This window comes from Stegodyphus dumicola, chromosome 2, assembly GCF_044657685.1.
Source record: "Stegodyphus dumicola isolate Sdum_Otavi_A_Nest chromosome 2, ASM4465768v1".
NCBI classification, from domain to species: Eukaryota; Metazoa; Arthropoda; class Arachnida; order Araneae; family Eresidae; genus Stegodyphus; species Stegodyphus dumicola.
The window spans coordinates 133,931,374-133,948,377 of NC_140769.1; the positions used below are offsets into that span (position 1 = coordinate 133,931,374).

The 17,004-nt window shown below is 35.9% G+C and overlaps 1 protein-coding gene and 1 long non-coding RNA gene across 4 annotated transcripts in view; one reads left to right on the plus strand and one right to left on the minus strand.

Moving 5' to 3' along the window:
- The window catches only part of LOC146998583 (uncharacterized), a 140,574-nt gene that overhangs the window by 109,806 nt on the left and 13,764 nt on the right, over positions 1–17,004 (minus strand). The window lies entirely within an intron of this gene.
- CalpC (calpain C) overlaps positions 1–17,004 on the plus strand; it is a 159,458-nt gene that overhangs the window by 65,932 nt on the left and 76,522 nt on the right. For all 3 annotated transcript variants that reach the window (XM_085811133.1, XM_085811134.1, XM_035367714.2), the window contains 2 exons: positions 6,441–6,510; positions 7,074–7,356. In XM_085811133.1, coding sequence (XP_085667259.1) covers positions 6,441–6,510; positions 7,074–7,356 — 353 coding nt within the window. The remainder of the gene's footprint in view (positions 1–6,440; positions 6,511–7,073; positions 7,357–17,004) is intronic.

Consider the following 17,004-nt stretch of genomic DNA (forward strand, 5'->3'; position numbering starts at 1 on the left):
ATAAGCAAGTATTTGACCTTGTTACCTCATTCTTCTTACAGGGCGACCGACCTCTTTGCATCGTTCAGTGTATTTGCAAATTCGAGAGGGGGACAGGTGGCAAACAGGCGTTAGAAGGGCGTCTGGGTAAATTGGTATTTTACGCCTCGTAAATACATGTACAACAATAGAAAAGTTAAGAAGGAAGGAAAAAGAAACTCAAGAGGCTTAAGCATGGCATGAAAACTTGTTTAAGGCGATTAATTAATCTAACAACTAAACAGACTCAACGAAATCGCATTAGATTAATACGATATAACAAATATAGTCGTGAGTAAAATAACTATAATTAGGACAATAAATCGCGGTGTGCATTTTCGCGCATTATAGAGGATTTTCTATGATTTGATGAGCACTACTTTGTTTATGAATGTAGAATAAAAATGCGGGAAAAATACATGCCACGATATTTAATTAGTCGCACGCTCATTTAGTGATTGTTGTTCTTGAACTGACAGCCCCACGTTGCAGTTGAAACTCTCTTTGCATGATTGTAATCGACTGGCATAACAGTGTGTATTCCTTACTAAATATAATCTGCTGCACAGTTTTCGTTTAATCCGAAACGAAACGAAGTTCATCCACCGCTGTTAGCGAACTCTCTGAAAACCTACGCAAGCTGCTACCAAATTAAAATGAGTAACGTTAACCCCGGATCATGCATTAAAGCAATAAAATTCAAAAGTAATACTAAATTTTTGAAAGCTTATTATTTTAACTTATGAAGACCCAAATTTCCAAGTACAAACTAATAAATAAAATTTCCACTTTTGCTGAACAATTTATTGTGAGCTCCAACTCAGAATTCTGCAGAAAGCACCTTTTTGAATACATGGGAGCAATATTCCTCCATTCTTTTGTGACAGCGTTGAAACAGCAACAACTATTGAAATACTCATTACCATCAAAACTACCAATAACACATACTACTATATTAAAACCAATCACAGCCAATTTATGGTACGCTCGAGGTCCAGACGGATCTGCTTCAGGAACTGTTATCCATCGGTCAGCCTTCGTATCATATGTTTCAACCTTCAGCACTACAAAAACTACAATAAGATTTTGCAAATTAAATCTTTCCAGGTACGCCGGGAAGCGCTTGTGTCCAGTAACTGTTTGATTGTAATCAAAATCACATATCATTTTCATATTTTTAGAAACTTCAAAGCTCAACAAGTAATCTTACCTTTTTCCCGAAATGTTCCATTTCTCTTTCTGGCAGTCATAATAGAGATCCTTGATTTTACCAATAACATTTCTGTTTGATACTTGAATATCGAACGCATCCCTGGCATTACCCACAGTAGCCTCTTTGGCCAGCATGTCTGCACTCTCATTGCCTATAACACCAATATGGCCTTTCACCCAGTTCATTTCACTTCATGTATTTTCTCAACTTTTACGAGGAGGTCTTTTATATATGAGACCAAAATATTAGTGTTAACTTCTGCTAGTGCTTCCAAAACAGATAATGAGTCTATATATATACCGCTGGCCATTAAAATTGCAACACCATGAAGGAAAAAAGCAAATACAAAAAATGTATTTATTGTACGTAAACAGTATGGCATGAAGATAAAATGATTAAACTTGTAAGCAGTTTGGGAGTTTACAGAGGCACGAAATTGGTAGAAACAGCTGCACCCTTGACATCTATAACGCCCCTTACCTGGTTAGGCATAAAGTCCAACTAGGCTTAAATGACAGAAACGGGCAACTCATTCCATACTGCTTCAGGTCTGTGCCATACTTCTTCAACCGTATTAGCTGGGGAGGGATGACGGGCCAGTCTCTCAGCAACCTATGACCAGATGTTTTCAATGGGTGACAAATCTCGAGACCGTGCAGAGTAGGAAGTAATCAAATATCCTGTGTATCGAGGAAGGTCAGAACACGACGTGCAACATGTAGTCTTGCATTATCTTGTCGGAAAATGGTGTTTGCGGGCCTCGAAGATACGGCACAACCACAGGACGTAAAATGTCAGAAATGTACCGATCTGTGTTCAAATTACCGTCGATCTGAACTAGAGATATGTGTGTCGTGCATCCAATGGCTGCCCAAACCATTACACCAGGTGCAGGGTCCCTATTCCAATATCGAATGTAAGCAGAAGAAGTGCGGTCTCATCGGAGCCTCTAGACACGTATACGGCAATCAGGGTATTGCACGAAGAACCGGGACTCGTCTGAAAATACGATGTTGTGCCATTCCTGTATCTAGCTTTGTTTTCGGCGCTCCAGAGTTGCTGTCTCTCTCTATGCTGCATTGTCAATGCAAGCCTAAGTAATGGTCATCGTGTTGATAGTCCAGGCGGCTGCAAGCGTCGATGCACCGTACGAGCGGGTACTGGGCGTGCTACAAACATGCCCATTTTCTGACTAATGGTCCGTGATGTGGTTGTACGTTTTCAGGGCTGACCTTACAATATGTCTGTCCTCTCGGGCGTTAGTTATAAGTGGGCGTTGAGATTCTGCATGCCGCTCGATATGACCTGCTGATTCCATATGCGCATCACAGTGGTTGGATGTCGACCAGTGCGACGGGCGATATCACGAAACGATAAGCCACACTCTCGATTAGCAACAATCCTTCTTCTATTGCATTCCGACACTTGCTGGTATTTCTTCTTATTATTCGAGGCATGACATGATATTCTGACTCCGACCTCCAGATGTCGTTTCTCCCTCCTGCGTCGTCTAATTGGGCTGAAATACTTATCATTTGCATATCTCAACCTCTTCTTCCTTTCATGTGATTCCCTGACGTTCGTCAGATCATTCCTTCCTGGTGTTGCAATTTTAATGGCCAGCAGTGTAACATGTTTTTACAGTCAGGTTTTCCTCAGTCCACTTAAGAGCAAATAGGATAGGAGCCAATTTGGTTTGAAAAACCGAATTGTAAGGTTCAAGTCTAATTTAATGTAATGTAAAATGTTGCCAAGTCTTTTGTATTCTTGATTGCTGTACTTACTCGCGTATTTTGCCCTCTTCGCATATTTTACCTGTTAAAACTGGGATGGAAATGATGCGCTAGGTATATCGTTTCTAAAAGGATTTAAACAAAGAACGCAAGATATAAATAATCATATTATTATTGCATTTTATATAGTAAGTTAGTATTATTAATTTCAGTAAAATTCCTTTTTACCTACACAGTGCAATTTCCTATTTCTTTATACTTTTTATGGTGTTAAAAAAAAGTCAGAAATTTCTAGATCGTACGCAGAAAAAGGAGAGGATAATATGTTAGAGGAAATCTTTGGTTAAATACGGTATTACAAAATACACACTGCTGTAAAAATTTAGTACTAACAAGTTAAATATAATTAAATATAATTGAAATTTAGCAAAATAGCGATATCTCTTTTAATCATCTCATGATCAACATCTCTTTATTTATCTAATCTTTTAAATTAGCGATATATCGTTTATTAAAGAAAACACATTAAGTAATACATTTCCATTTTACATATTGGTAAATTCGAGATCAATAAGGCGGTTCATTATTTTTTGTATCCTTCAGGTAAGCAACACCTCCTGAATAATAACTGGCAGCTAAGAATGAGTGACCTAGACAAACGTTTCAGATTACTTAAACTATTTCATCTATGGGCGTAATGGGTTATTACTTCGGGCGCCGAGAGACCTATATTTAGAGAAATGCGTATTCATCGTTCAGCTTGCAAATGCATTATGTGTCTGTCTGAAAATTATTCAGATTCAGTTTGATTCAGAAATGTATTGTGAGTTAACTTAAAGTAGAGAGCGTTGATGTTCAGATTACTCTCATCAAAAGAAATAATAACAATGAAACCAAATTTCTTCACTAATGTTTAATATAATCTAAAGAAAAAAGAATCTGATGTGGACGCCACATGACTTCCTTGTATGGCCTATTAAATTATACACATGTTGCTGCGCATTTAATTTAAACTTATTTCCTCGAATTTTACTTACGAGATATACTTTTCATTCAATTAATTCAGTTCTTACTTTGTGGCATAGCAAAAATGCATAAAAACTCAAAACATCTTCATTAAAAATTGTACATAAAAACATAAAACACCAAATACAGTTAAAACAGTTTAAAAAACAATTTTTAGAGTTAAAATTAGGGTTTCTACGCAAAAACAAACAATTCGGCCAGCGGGCAAAAAGGCAGATTTTTCGGTGACAAAACGAAAAGTTTACTTTTAATCCTAGTCGGCGAAAAGATAGTAAAGATGCAGAAACAGACATAATTCACTATTCTACTGAGTTTCAAATGCAAACAAATAGCGGTTCTTAACTCGGCACTTAATTCTAGAACTATTGCACCCAGATTAGCTAAACGCATAAAAACCTTAACTGGAACATAAAAACCACATATTTAAGTCAATTTTAATGAAAAAAAAAAAAAAAAAAAAGAAAAAAAAACACAATTTACCAACAATTAAGAATAAAAAAATGAAGCTCACCAAGTCAGGTAACAGAGTCGGAATTTATGTATATATTTATATAAGATTGGTACATCCGATTGCAACGAAAAAGGGAGATGCATAACTGCATGTTAGAGCACTCTCATATTCAAAATTTCAACGTTCTACGGTTACGCGTTCTTGAGTTATGCAAGGTACATACATACGTCAAGAAAACATTTCTTCTGAATGCGTTTTAAATCCAATTTGCAATCCTTTTAGGCAAAAAAGACCTTTATTCTGCCCGTACGTACAGATGTCACGCAAAAAATCGTTTAAATGGTTTCGGGAGCGATTGAAATGGATACTTTCGTCGAAATATTATACTCGAAATTTTTCTCGATTACAATATTTCCTTTACTTCGTACAAGGAAGTAAAACAGGAGAATTTAGACGGAAAGTATTTATTGAAAACAGGTCAAATCTTAAATTTTCCTGAATCCGAATTCATCAAATAAGAATAATAGAAAGGAAAGAATTTTTTTTTAATGTTAAGGGTTTTAAAATGAAAGGAAATTTAGTAAAATAAATAAATAAACTTCTTGAATCTCGAGGCTCTTTTTTTCAGTGTAATTTAATAAATAATATTTCGGTTACAGTTCAAATTTTTGTTCACAATTCAAAATTCAACAGTCTTGTCCAGATACAGTCAACTCTAGATTAAACAGTTTGTGAATTAATCGGGACTTGTCTAAAAATGTTAACTTTGTTATGAAACGAATGAAAAATTTTCATCACACATAAAATCAAAAAACAAAAACAAAAACAAACAAACAAACAAACAAACAAAACAAACAACAACAACAACAAAAAAAAAAACAGTAAGGTTTCAGATTTTAAATAAATTACGTCCAAAGGGACGATTTGTGCGTTACCTTTATTTATTAGATATCATGTTCTACGTACTCAAACTATAAAATTCAGTTCAACAGCAATATCGCAAATTAATTTTAAAATGACCATATCTTTAGAATTTTCGAAACAGAGTCTCTCGCGCTGGAGATAAAGATTTTTTTTCCTGTATAGTGGTGACATTGCTCGCTTTGAAATCGCTTGATTTGTTAATCAGAAATTCGTTGAAGTGTTACAAAATATGAAATCGGTAATAAAACAAATTTCAAATTCAAATTAGGGCTTCCACATGCCCATATTCTATGGAAGATTACGCTATTCAAATTTTGATGGCTCTAGGTACCGTCGTTTTATCACTATGCAAGAAACATACATACATGTATGCAGATTCTTCATTATTTCATTTCTTTAAATATAAGACAGGGCGAAAATGTATGGTGGCAACGATTTGAAAAGTGATGCAGCCTTTTAAAGTTTTCAACGCAAAATTTCAAAACGAAAATAATAGTCCTTCAAGGAAATTGCCCCTTTGAACTAAAATTATCTAAGAAAAACACAAAGATTGGATTCATTAGGCCATTACCATATAGTCACGTGCCTGTTTCAGGCAAATATCTGTTTCAAACAGTACTTCTTCTGGTTTTATCCCTGCCCTTCCCCTTAAAAAAAAGACGTGATTTTTTCTCTGCTTCTGGATTGTGTGTTTTTACTTGTTAATCGGCACCGAACTAAAAAAACTTGAATGAGAGTTCGTTGTTGGTCTTTGTGTTTGTATTCTGTATTTTATAATTTTTAATGAAGACTTTTTGAGTTTTTATATATTTTTGCCTTGCCGCGAAGTGAGATTAAATTAATTGAGTGAGAAATATATCTCTAATGAAATAAGTTTAAACGTAATGCAGCAAAATATGTGTGTATTTTAACAGGACGTACAAAGAAGTCATGTAATGTCCACATCAGGTCTTTTAAGTTCTATAACAATTATTTGTAAGTTTATATAATTGCTTTCAGACTGCAAAAAAGAATCGTTTCTTCATTCGTTATGTCCTTAAATTTAATGAAAATGTTTCCTTTTCCCCTCCCTTAGGAGCTGTGCTCTAATCCAGTATTCATACAAGATGGAACCTTACAGTATGATATTACACCAGGAAAATTAGGTAAGTAGACATAATCATTTCAAATCCTCATTGCGTTCGATAAATTGTAATGTACTCCATCGTGTACATTCTCTGGAAAACTAGTAAGAATTCGTTCTAGAATGTTTTTGCTCCATCTATGGCATACCGCCAATTTTGCCTCCAAATGGGCGCTTTCGCGCCAAATCTAGTAACCCTACCTTTCCTTACCACTTTCTGGCAACCCCTAATCCCGCTTTATGGGGAAGCTATCTTACCGCAGCTGGGCGTTTCGCAACAATATATTATAAAGAGATTTTACTAAAATAGTTTTGTTGAGATTCTCTCATGCGCGAACTAATGCAACGTATTTTACTTTTACTGCAACACAGGTAAAAATATTAATTTAAGTGACGCTGTTTTCGCATAGACTCTTGAGACCTTTCATCATCACAAAGCTAATTTGCAAATGTGTTGCTATGTGTGGATTGTTGTACATTTGCGAATTCTGAACTATGCTTTCCGAATTTAATTGATATGAGCAGGCCTTGAAGCAAGCAACGCATCATTAATTTTCTATTTAATAATCATATTTCTTTTCCTAGGTGACCATTGGCTTGTATCAGCATTGGGATGTCTAAGCATTACTAAAGGATTATTTTATCGTGTAGTTCCTGCGGACCAAACTTTCAGTTCTACGCTGGACTCTTTGAATTCTTTAGACACAGATTATGCGGGAGTTTTCCGTTTCCGCTTATGGTGGTGTGGTGAATGGCAAGAAGTCTTGGTAGATGACAGATTACCAACAGTCAATGGAAAATTGGTGTTTATTCATTCGCAACATTCCAACCAATTTTGGGCAGCATTACTAGAGAAAGCCTATGCAAAGTAAGTACAAATGTATATTGAACTCCAAATAAATTTAATTTTTTAAAATATTATCTATTGTTTCATCAGTGACTCACGCGCAGATTTTTCGTCGATTGTTCAATGTGTAAAGGGGAGATAACTTTTTTTTTGGAAAATATAGACTAACATTTCACTGCATAAAGTTCTTTCAAGAAAATAATATAAATATTTTGTGACCGATGTTTTATGGCCATGGAACATTCCAGCAGCCGAGCGGTAAAACCACTGAGCACTGGTAATTTGACCCGGATTCAAATTCTGCCGAAACGAGTGATTGTATGGGAGATTTGATAGATTTTCCTTGAGTGTAATCTGAGTTCAAGCCAATTCTCTTTAAAAAAACTTTCGTTTTTCTAGTGTCCAGGTTATTGAATGATTTAATAATGTCCAGCTTACTAAACGACATTTCTTCGTTTAATCAGCTGGACCTCGAATACTTTACCATAATCTTAATAATCCCGATCATGGTCAGTGCACTTGAATATTTGAAGATAGCTGTTCCACGAACATTAAGCAGATAATTTCAGCATATGATAAGAAGACTATTGATCTAGTATATTTTTGTTAAATTAAGGCCTATTAGTTAAAGTTATCTGTGTGTATTTTTTGCTAAAATGTTCATTTAGAAACTGAACTAAAACGCAGTAATGAATTAAGCTTGCCTGTCTATTTTATCATCTTGTTTTAGGTATGCTACCTTCTATTGTTTGTTAAATTTGTTGCGTTTAGATTTTTTTTTAAATCGCATTCATATCCTAATCTAATGCAACACACTTTTTCACTTGTAGTGTTCGAATCTCGGAGAAAACATGGATGTTTGTAAATGTATAGTGCCTGTGCGGCATGGGAGCAGTACAAAAATGCGGCAAGCCGAAAGTCCTCTCGTGTAGTTAGGTGAAAAGGGAGAAGGGTAGGAGACCCTTGGACCACGCCCCTGGAATGCTCTTCCTCGAAACTGGGGGTGGAAAATATAAGTCGAACCTCTGTTTGATTAAGCTCTGGCAACCATTGTTCCGTGTAATATGAACACGACAACAAAAACAAAAACACTTCTAGTTATTTATTTATAGTATCAGAAATGTCACTAACAAACATGTTATACATTCATATCAGTCGAATTTGATCCGAATAAAAGGTGAATGATCTAATCCTCAAATGTTATGGAAGATAATCTTCATTTGTAGCATTCATCATTCAGTTGTAATTTAATTTCACTTTCGTTAGTGCCAAAAAGTCATCATATCAATATTTAACATCCAATTAAAAATTATTTTAAAATTAACTCAAATGTTTATTGTTCATGCTTACTGACGAAAGCTTATTGCTCATGAGCGTCAATCAGACAGCTTTTGCTTGATTGGTTGGGCATCTGTTACAATGAAAACTCATTGTCTTTGAAGAGCTATTATGACGTATATAAGCAACGCTTTTTATCTGTTTCCAGTTTCATTTTAAAGACCATTCATTCTGTTGACACTATCAGATGTCACTTGCAAGAGCCGTAATTAGCAATGAAGGAAATAAGAGATCTTGAAAGGCATAAAATATTGAAACAAACACGAAAAAACTTTATCACGAGTTTCATTCCAAATGCAGGATGAGTTTAAAAATAGAATGAGGTTTTACTCATGAAATTTATCTACTTGTTTTATTGGTCTACTTGCTGTCTACGTACTATTCCTCCTATTGGGTGACTAAGAGCAATTCCAGCGTTCTGGCTAGGTCAATATTTAGACAGACTCCTGGGGGAAAATTAAGTCTTCACAGTGGCTAGAACCATCGTTTATTTGGTGGTAGGTTCCAGGGCTAAAGAAAAAGCCCTGGGTAGGTTCAGGCTTGGCAGGGACCAAGTGGTACTATCTTGTCTGCCCCTTGGTTGTGGTGACCCTATATGGTTTGATATCGAATGTTGTCCTTGGGGACACTGGGGACAGTCGATCAACACTGGGGACAGTCGATGTCAAACAAGCGTTCTTTGATTTTTAGGTGGATGCGTAGATGCCTATCACTGTGACTTTGTGTGAATTACCCAGACTTTATGAGATAAAATTTGTCCCCCAGGATTAAAAGGGAGGGTTATGCCTCCTTGGATCGCCTCTAAGGGTTGAGCGTTTAACTGTGCAAAGGCAGTCTTGTGCTAACCAGGTCTGGGTGCTCCTTCCTCTTAGTGTACTGTCTACGTGGTATTTCCAAAATCGGCAGCGACTGCTGCCGATTTTAGAAATACCACGTAGACCACCTAGACAGTGCACGTAGACCACGTAGACAGTAGTGCACGTAGACCACGTAGACGGTGCACGTAGACGAAGTAGCGAATTCAATTGATTAAAACAGATACAGTTATAGTTCTTGGATTGGAGGTGCCTTGTGGTGTCTGACGTAACTGTATCTAATTCATGTGACTATTTGCTTGAACATGTCTAAGCTCATACGTGTATGAATTTCAAGATGGCAGAGATAAATATTAGGTAATTACTGCAGATGACACAAGTACCTAACTGTGCACTTTAGCATAAAAATGGGCATTCAATATTTGAAGTTTTATATGAAATTCAAATTTTGGTAAAAGTCTGGAAAAGAGCTACTGAAGTGTTAGAATTGTTGACAATGGTATGCAGTGAAGATGCCATGACAATGTCGATTGTATTTGTACAGCCTTGAAGATTCAAGATTAGCGAGATGTGACGGATGATCCCAGAAACAAATGGTACATTACGAAAAGCACGGATGCAAATGTTAACTCATTATGAGATTCGAGATAATCTGACAAAATTAGATATGGCGTACGACATAAATATGAAATTATTATTTAAAAACCTACAAATTAATTAAGAAAAAATTAGCATCATATATATGGAGTACGCTTCTTGTGAGAACAATTAGTTTAGTGTACACTGTGATACTAATAGCACTAAATTTGGAGTTTGGCACAGTCATTAAAACTTAGTGACTGTGCCAAACTCCAAATTTAGTGCTATTAGTATCACAGTGTACACTAAACTTTAGTGTAGCCTGAACTCTTGCAAATTTGAACTATAGTGTATCAGGTTCAATGTTTCTTCTAACCTTCTTCGGAAACATACAATGACCTGACTAGAACAGAGAGCTTACTAAAGCTATGTTCACTAATTGTAGTAAGTAGACAGGATACAGACGAAGGGTATACAAAACCCTTTATTTTTTTCTTTATATACAATGACTTCCGTACTTCGGAATACAATGACCCTCCACTCGGGGTCTAACTTAAAAGATATCAAAATAAAACTAAACTCTAATTTAACTTTAGAATAAGATTGGCCTTATAATAACAGAAAGCGTATGTAGCACAGAGACTGTGAACACTACAATACGTTTAATTTATCAAGAGGATTAAAACCTCTGGCCTGGAAGGCAAAGTAGCAACTGCGTAACTTCTAAGGTAAGCGGCCTGCTTCGAACTCACGGCTTCCTCTCTTCTGCTTGGCAAAAAGGCCACACTTAAATACTTGGCGTTCGCCAGACAACTTTGCATAAACTCCTTCACGCTTATAATTCTGGCCGGAAGTAGAAAATAAGAAGTGATAGTAAAGATTTAAAATAAAATAAACGTTAGTAAAACTTAAGATCCTTACAAGTGTAGACTGTACTTTCAGCGAACTCTAACACTAACTCCTGGCACCATAACTCGACATCCGGTACTAATAGCTTCATCTCTGTGTTTAAGTGCTCACAGCACATTTGCAACCCCAAGGATACCAGCAATACACATATGACTTTATAAGTATTTATTACTCTTGTTTTTACTCTTGTATCTTACATATGTGTCTCTCTTCATATTTACCTTAATATCAATGCATCCTTATGTTCGTATCTGTTAGAATTTGTTTGTTTTTGCCTGTATATGTATCTATTCTTGTATTTGTTTTGTATATTTTTATGTATCTGTATTATTCCAACAGCCATGCACACCCACAAAGTTATTGTCACGCAACCATTGTCAAACAATAATCCTCAGGCCCTGTTTGGCCATGTATTGATCTTTAGATCTGTATTATAAACTCCCGAGGCAGCCTCACGGGGCCCCAGGGAGTTGTTATTCCTAGATAGGGGAGGGCGTGGGACACACGCCTGTTTACCTATGTTAAACACCAGGCGTCCCCGTCCTCCGTCACCTGTCACCTGTGAGAACAATTTTCGGCTAAAAATGCTGTTATCCAATTAAATCATCTAGTCTTTCGAACTGACAACTCGCTGTGATTTTTATTTTCTGTTCAAAATCAAAAGCTGCGCTAATGAGACTAAGATTTCTCAACTTAACTAATATCCAATACGTGGCAACGTAGGCACTCGGTAGTATTCTAGAAAATAAGACAGTTTCCAGAAATGGGGATTTGTTCAATTAATGAACAGATTGTCTTGCTTTAATCAGTTAAATGTTCCATGCTTTTATGTTTCGCAAAGATAAAAGTAATTACTAGTTTCAGAGGGTCAATTGCATATTTTATAATTGTGTGCCGAATGACTTATTGTTAAAACAAAGTACTTTGGTTTCGCAGTAACTCAACGAATTTGGGTCGAAAACATGAAATTTTAATATAAAATAGGCACTGAAGTAGGATTTAAACCAATAAATTCTTTTTCAAATTTCTTCTTTTTTTCACACTTTTTTAAATTTGATTTTACTGTTCTTTTCTAGTTTAGCTTTTCTCGGTCTAATAGTGGCTGAGTAGCTAAAATTGCTGAACACTGGTAGTTCATCTGAAGTACTCTTTCTGATAATAATAATATGATTGTTAAACTTACTTCGCTTGTTCGGTACTACACGTACTGAATCCCGACTGGGAATCCCCCATATCAAGGAGGGGTTAGGCACACCAGTCAAAGTTCCGCAAGGATAGTGGTCAATGGTTATGCTACCGGCCTGGGGCAACACCTTCTAACAGAAGACTGGGACCCCCAATCCGAGATACCAGTCTCATACATTTTTCTAAAATAACTTCTACCCCCCTGGCGGCGCACGGGATGAACACTCCCGGTTCTCAAGTATCACAGTGGAGGGGGGGCATGAACGCTTTGAGATCTGACTGATCATCAAAAATGTTGCTCACCAGTACTACGCGGGATGACTGATGCCACAGGGATGGGTCTTTCACAGCACTTACTCCAACTCATCCAGACTGTGCCAATGAAGTTTCTTCTCTAGGTATCTCTCAGCTGGGCAAGTGACACCACCAGGCTCGTGATTTTATGCCTCCATAGCCAAGACTACCAAGTTACAGATCCGAGCCAGTAACTTTTAAGATTCTCCTGCGTAGACCCCCGGGGGGGGGAATCTCTTTCTGAAACGTTGTCTAGCTTTATTAGGTTTTTCTGGTTTCCTCATTGTGTAATGTAAATATGAGCCATTTCCCTTGAACGGTTTTTTTAAGAAGGCATTTCTCCTTTAATGGAAAATTTTTGCTTCTTTTACCTTCATGAAATCAAGAAACAGAGTTAGGACTCTTTATTTATTTCCATATTTTCTTGTAACTTTTTATTTGTTTCTCCATACCGCATTCTTATTTGTTTTTCGTTATCTATATTCATTTGTTTCAGTTTTGTTTAAACTATTATGAGAAGAAAAGTGTTCCTCCCCCCGAATCGTAACGTATGAAAATTTGTACTGTCTTCAACTTTTCCTCGAATGCAGACTTCAGAATATTATTCCTAAATTTATTGTATTAAATGCAACATTAAAACTTTCATTAGAATTTACAAAGTGTCCCACTTTCTTGTGTACTTTCTTAAGTTCTCTTTACTTTCTACAGTTTCATTGGTGTAAATAAAGAAAATATAAACATTAAGTACGTAAATGTGTGGGAAGTGTTGGGTTTATCGTTTAATGGCCTTATCAAACTCTGGATCAATCGAGATTAACTAAAACGTGTTGTAAAGTTCCAAGGATTTGTTCCCACTCATAATTTTTTATTATCACATTTCTGTTAGGCGTCAATCTCTTACTTGAAAACTGTCTTACCTCTGCACGTAGAATTATCTTAAATGCTATTGCTAATACAGCCTTCCATTTAAATATTGATAAGTTCTTATTACTGCGTCCACAGCTGACTATCTGAGATTTCTGGCAGATAAACCGAAGAATCGCTATATTAAGGACCACAAGATGGGCTAAATGATAATTTCAAGCAACTCTCTCATTTACAAATTCCCATATTATAATAATACACTAAAAGTTCACCCACACTATTCGCCCTTGTAGTATACGATTATTTTTTATTCGTATATTAGATAGAACAACTGAACTTGAACAAAAAGCATTCGTTTAAGGAAGTCATCATTTAAGCAAATATCCGTGCAGCAATTTCTGCACTAAAGTATCAGAGATAAAGTAATGCTATGAAAATGCGTTTAAAATAACACAATATTGCCAGGCACAAAAGAGACTTCATTCATGCTTAAAGACATCATTTTCCATACTTCAAGGAACCCGTAATCGATTGTAAGGTGCTATCACATTCCTTCGCGACATGTTTTAAATCCAACTAGACAGTGAACATCCGTGGTTCGATTCCCGGTGAGAGGACAAGTTGATTTTTTACATTTCCTGCTACCAAATTTGTGAAAGTCTTTAAAGTACGCTTGAACTAAAATCTGGTGAATGCCTTATGTTCCCATCTGAATTTTTCTGACTGGTTTTCATACCTTTTGTTAATTGCTTTTGTTAATTAAGTAAGGGAGATGTAAGGAATTTTCTCATTCTTCCGTGCATACTATTATGATATAAATAGTGATGATAGCCCTTCGGCTAACATGTAGAAGTTCCATGGTTCGAATTCTGACGCAGGTACAGTTGATGTTTCAATTTACCTTCAACGAAAAGCCTTTGATTCATTAAGCGCACCAGAGGCAGAGCAGTAAAGTAGCTGAACACTGATAGTTTATTCCTAGATTCGAATCCCGCGAACTGGCTTGCTGCATAGGCGGTTTCGTGGTTTTTCTCTTATGTAACGGGTATACAAGTCAGTTTCCCTTAGAAAATCCTTCATGAGGGCGTCCCTTCCCTTAGGCAGATAGCCCTTGAGGCTTTGCTGTAATCACATAAACCAAACCTTTGTCATTAAGCATTCACTGTGTGATGTATAGTTGATTTACTAATAAAAACTGTATTAACTTCTCAAATCCTGCTGTAAATTTTGACCGACTGTATTATAACGTAATTTGCGTTATAACATGTGGCGAGAAATCGCCCATTTGGCGACAAAATTAGCGATATGCCATAGACGGATGGAGAAACTTCTGGAACAAATTCGTACCGGTTTAGCCCAGAATATTCTTGAACACCAGCCAAAAGCTATATAAACCCTGCTGGTACGTGGAGAGTCAGTTAGATAGTCCATGCGGAGTCCATCGAGTTCATAGTCACTCTGTGAGTGCCGAGTGGGTCGTCGAGTGCACCGAAAGAGTCTCTTAGTGTATTAGTCTCTTAGTGCAACGTAGTTAGTGCAACGTCGAGAGAGTGTGCTGAGCTCCGGGAACGACTGAACCGAGGAGTCGGGAGCTGTACTCTTGTATTGCCGAGTGCATCGCGAGTTGTAGCGTGAAGAGTCTCGAAAGTACGTGGAGTTCCGAGTCGGGAGCTGTACTCTGGTGCTTTGCCGTGAAGCTGTCTCACTGTTATAGCCTGATAATGGGAAGGATGTGTCGCTGATCGTGTCAGCGTGTTTACAGTAGTTCTTCGACGACGAGTGATTTTGGTGCTGTCCTTATTAAAAAAATTATTGCGTGCATACGGGTTCGTTATGAATTGAATGTACAAGTCTGATGAAAAATCAACAAAAAAATATTATTATCATAATAAATAAAACAAAATGCTTAAATTTTCCTCAGCTATTTGTACAGTATTACAATATCACACATTAGTTATCTTTTGACTACTCAAACGTTCAACAGAACTTAATTCAAAACAGCTAAAGAAAGCTAATCCGCGAATTCACTACAGTCAACAAGAGCAGTTTTCTAGAAAAACTCTTAAAACACCAAGTAATTGAATGCAATTGCCAATGATTAAAAGTTACGGAGTGCCTATGGTTCGAAAATCTAATTGAATTGAGAGGTTTTCCTCCTTTTTATAAGCTTTTTATAAAAAGCTTTTTAAATCACGTGCAAGATTGTTCTAGCACTTTCTCGAAATCTAAAAGAGATATTTATTTATTAAATGTTAAATGCACATGCTCTTGTATTTTTAACTTTCCGACTTTTAATATTCGTCATCCGCTGCACTGCACGTTGAATAAAACAATTTTATTTTTAATTCGACTAACATTAACTATTTAAATACCAAATCTGTAACAGTACGAACAGCTTCTGTATGAACATATGCTTGATACTTTGGTATTTTAAATGACCTTGAATGTTGTGTTAGATGTTTTTGTGCATTTATTGAGTAAAATTTAGATATCTTGAACGAAACAGAGCATGCCATTAGTTGAAAATATCTCTAGGAATTATTTTAAAAATAAACAGTAAAAGGGAATAATTCCCCGAAAATTCATATTCTAGGAATGATTTGAAACAATAATATTCAATAAACAAACGATCAAGAAGTGAAATTGTCCATAAAATTTTAAATAAGTGATTATGCTCGTAATTTACTTTATGCAGCATATACTGCGAATTCAAGGAAAAGGTGCATTAAATCAAGGTTAATGGATCATATTATTAGTGTTATTGATCTTTGTTATAATCATAGCTGTATATAACTTTCAGAAATTAATTAGAGCATAGGATCAGATAGTAATGAATCGGAAAAGTTGAAGAATTTTTAAACAGATGTAAGTAATATTTGTTACCAAAGCTAAGTGGTTTCTAGGTAATTTAGTTTAAAGATTATTTTAGAGTGATTCACAGAAGAGAATTACATCAGTTTGAAATTTAAAATTAGGCAAATTTTAAAATTTCATTGGTTTTATTGAAAACCATTTCCATTTTCAGGAAAACTGATGCCAATCCCCTTTTTATCAAGCAGAGAAAGCGTTCCATTTTTCCTTGTTGCCATTTAGATAGATTTAAATTATTCTGCGTTTACGAACAACGATTGAAATGGCAGTCGTTAAAAACTGCTAATTCCAGGGTTTATTTATCCTTAATATCAAATTAATTTACTGTTCACAAATGTAAATAAGTAAATATAAGTGTTATATTTGTGGAAATGTCTCACTCCAGCTTAATTAATTTACATATCCAGTAAAACTTTTATTTCTGTAATTTTGCTAACTGAAAATTTCCGATTTCTCTCGACAGGTCGGATATCTTAAATATGTTTGTTGTTTGACTTCTAAAATAACCTTAAATATACTTCATCGATATGTTTGATAGGGCTCCCCAGACGAAATATTTGGAAGTGGTCGAGAGGTTAAGATGTCTGAATATTGGTAGTTTGACATAGCTTGGATTCAAACCTAGGAGAACAAGTTGGCTGTATGGTAGGTTTTCGTACGTTTCTATATTATGTGTGACGTCACTACGATTCAGTTTTACTTAAAAAGTCCTCAACGAAGGCATTCCTTTTGTTAGGCAGACTGCTCTTATAGCTTATAGCTTATTCAAATAACTTAACCGAAATGCTTGGTAGATCGAACTTTTTTCATAGGA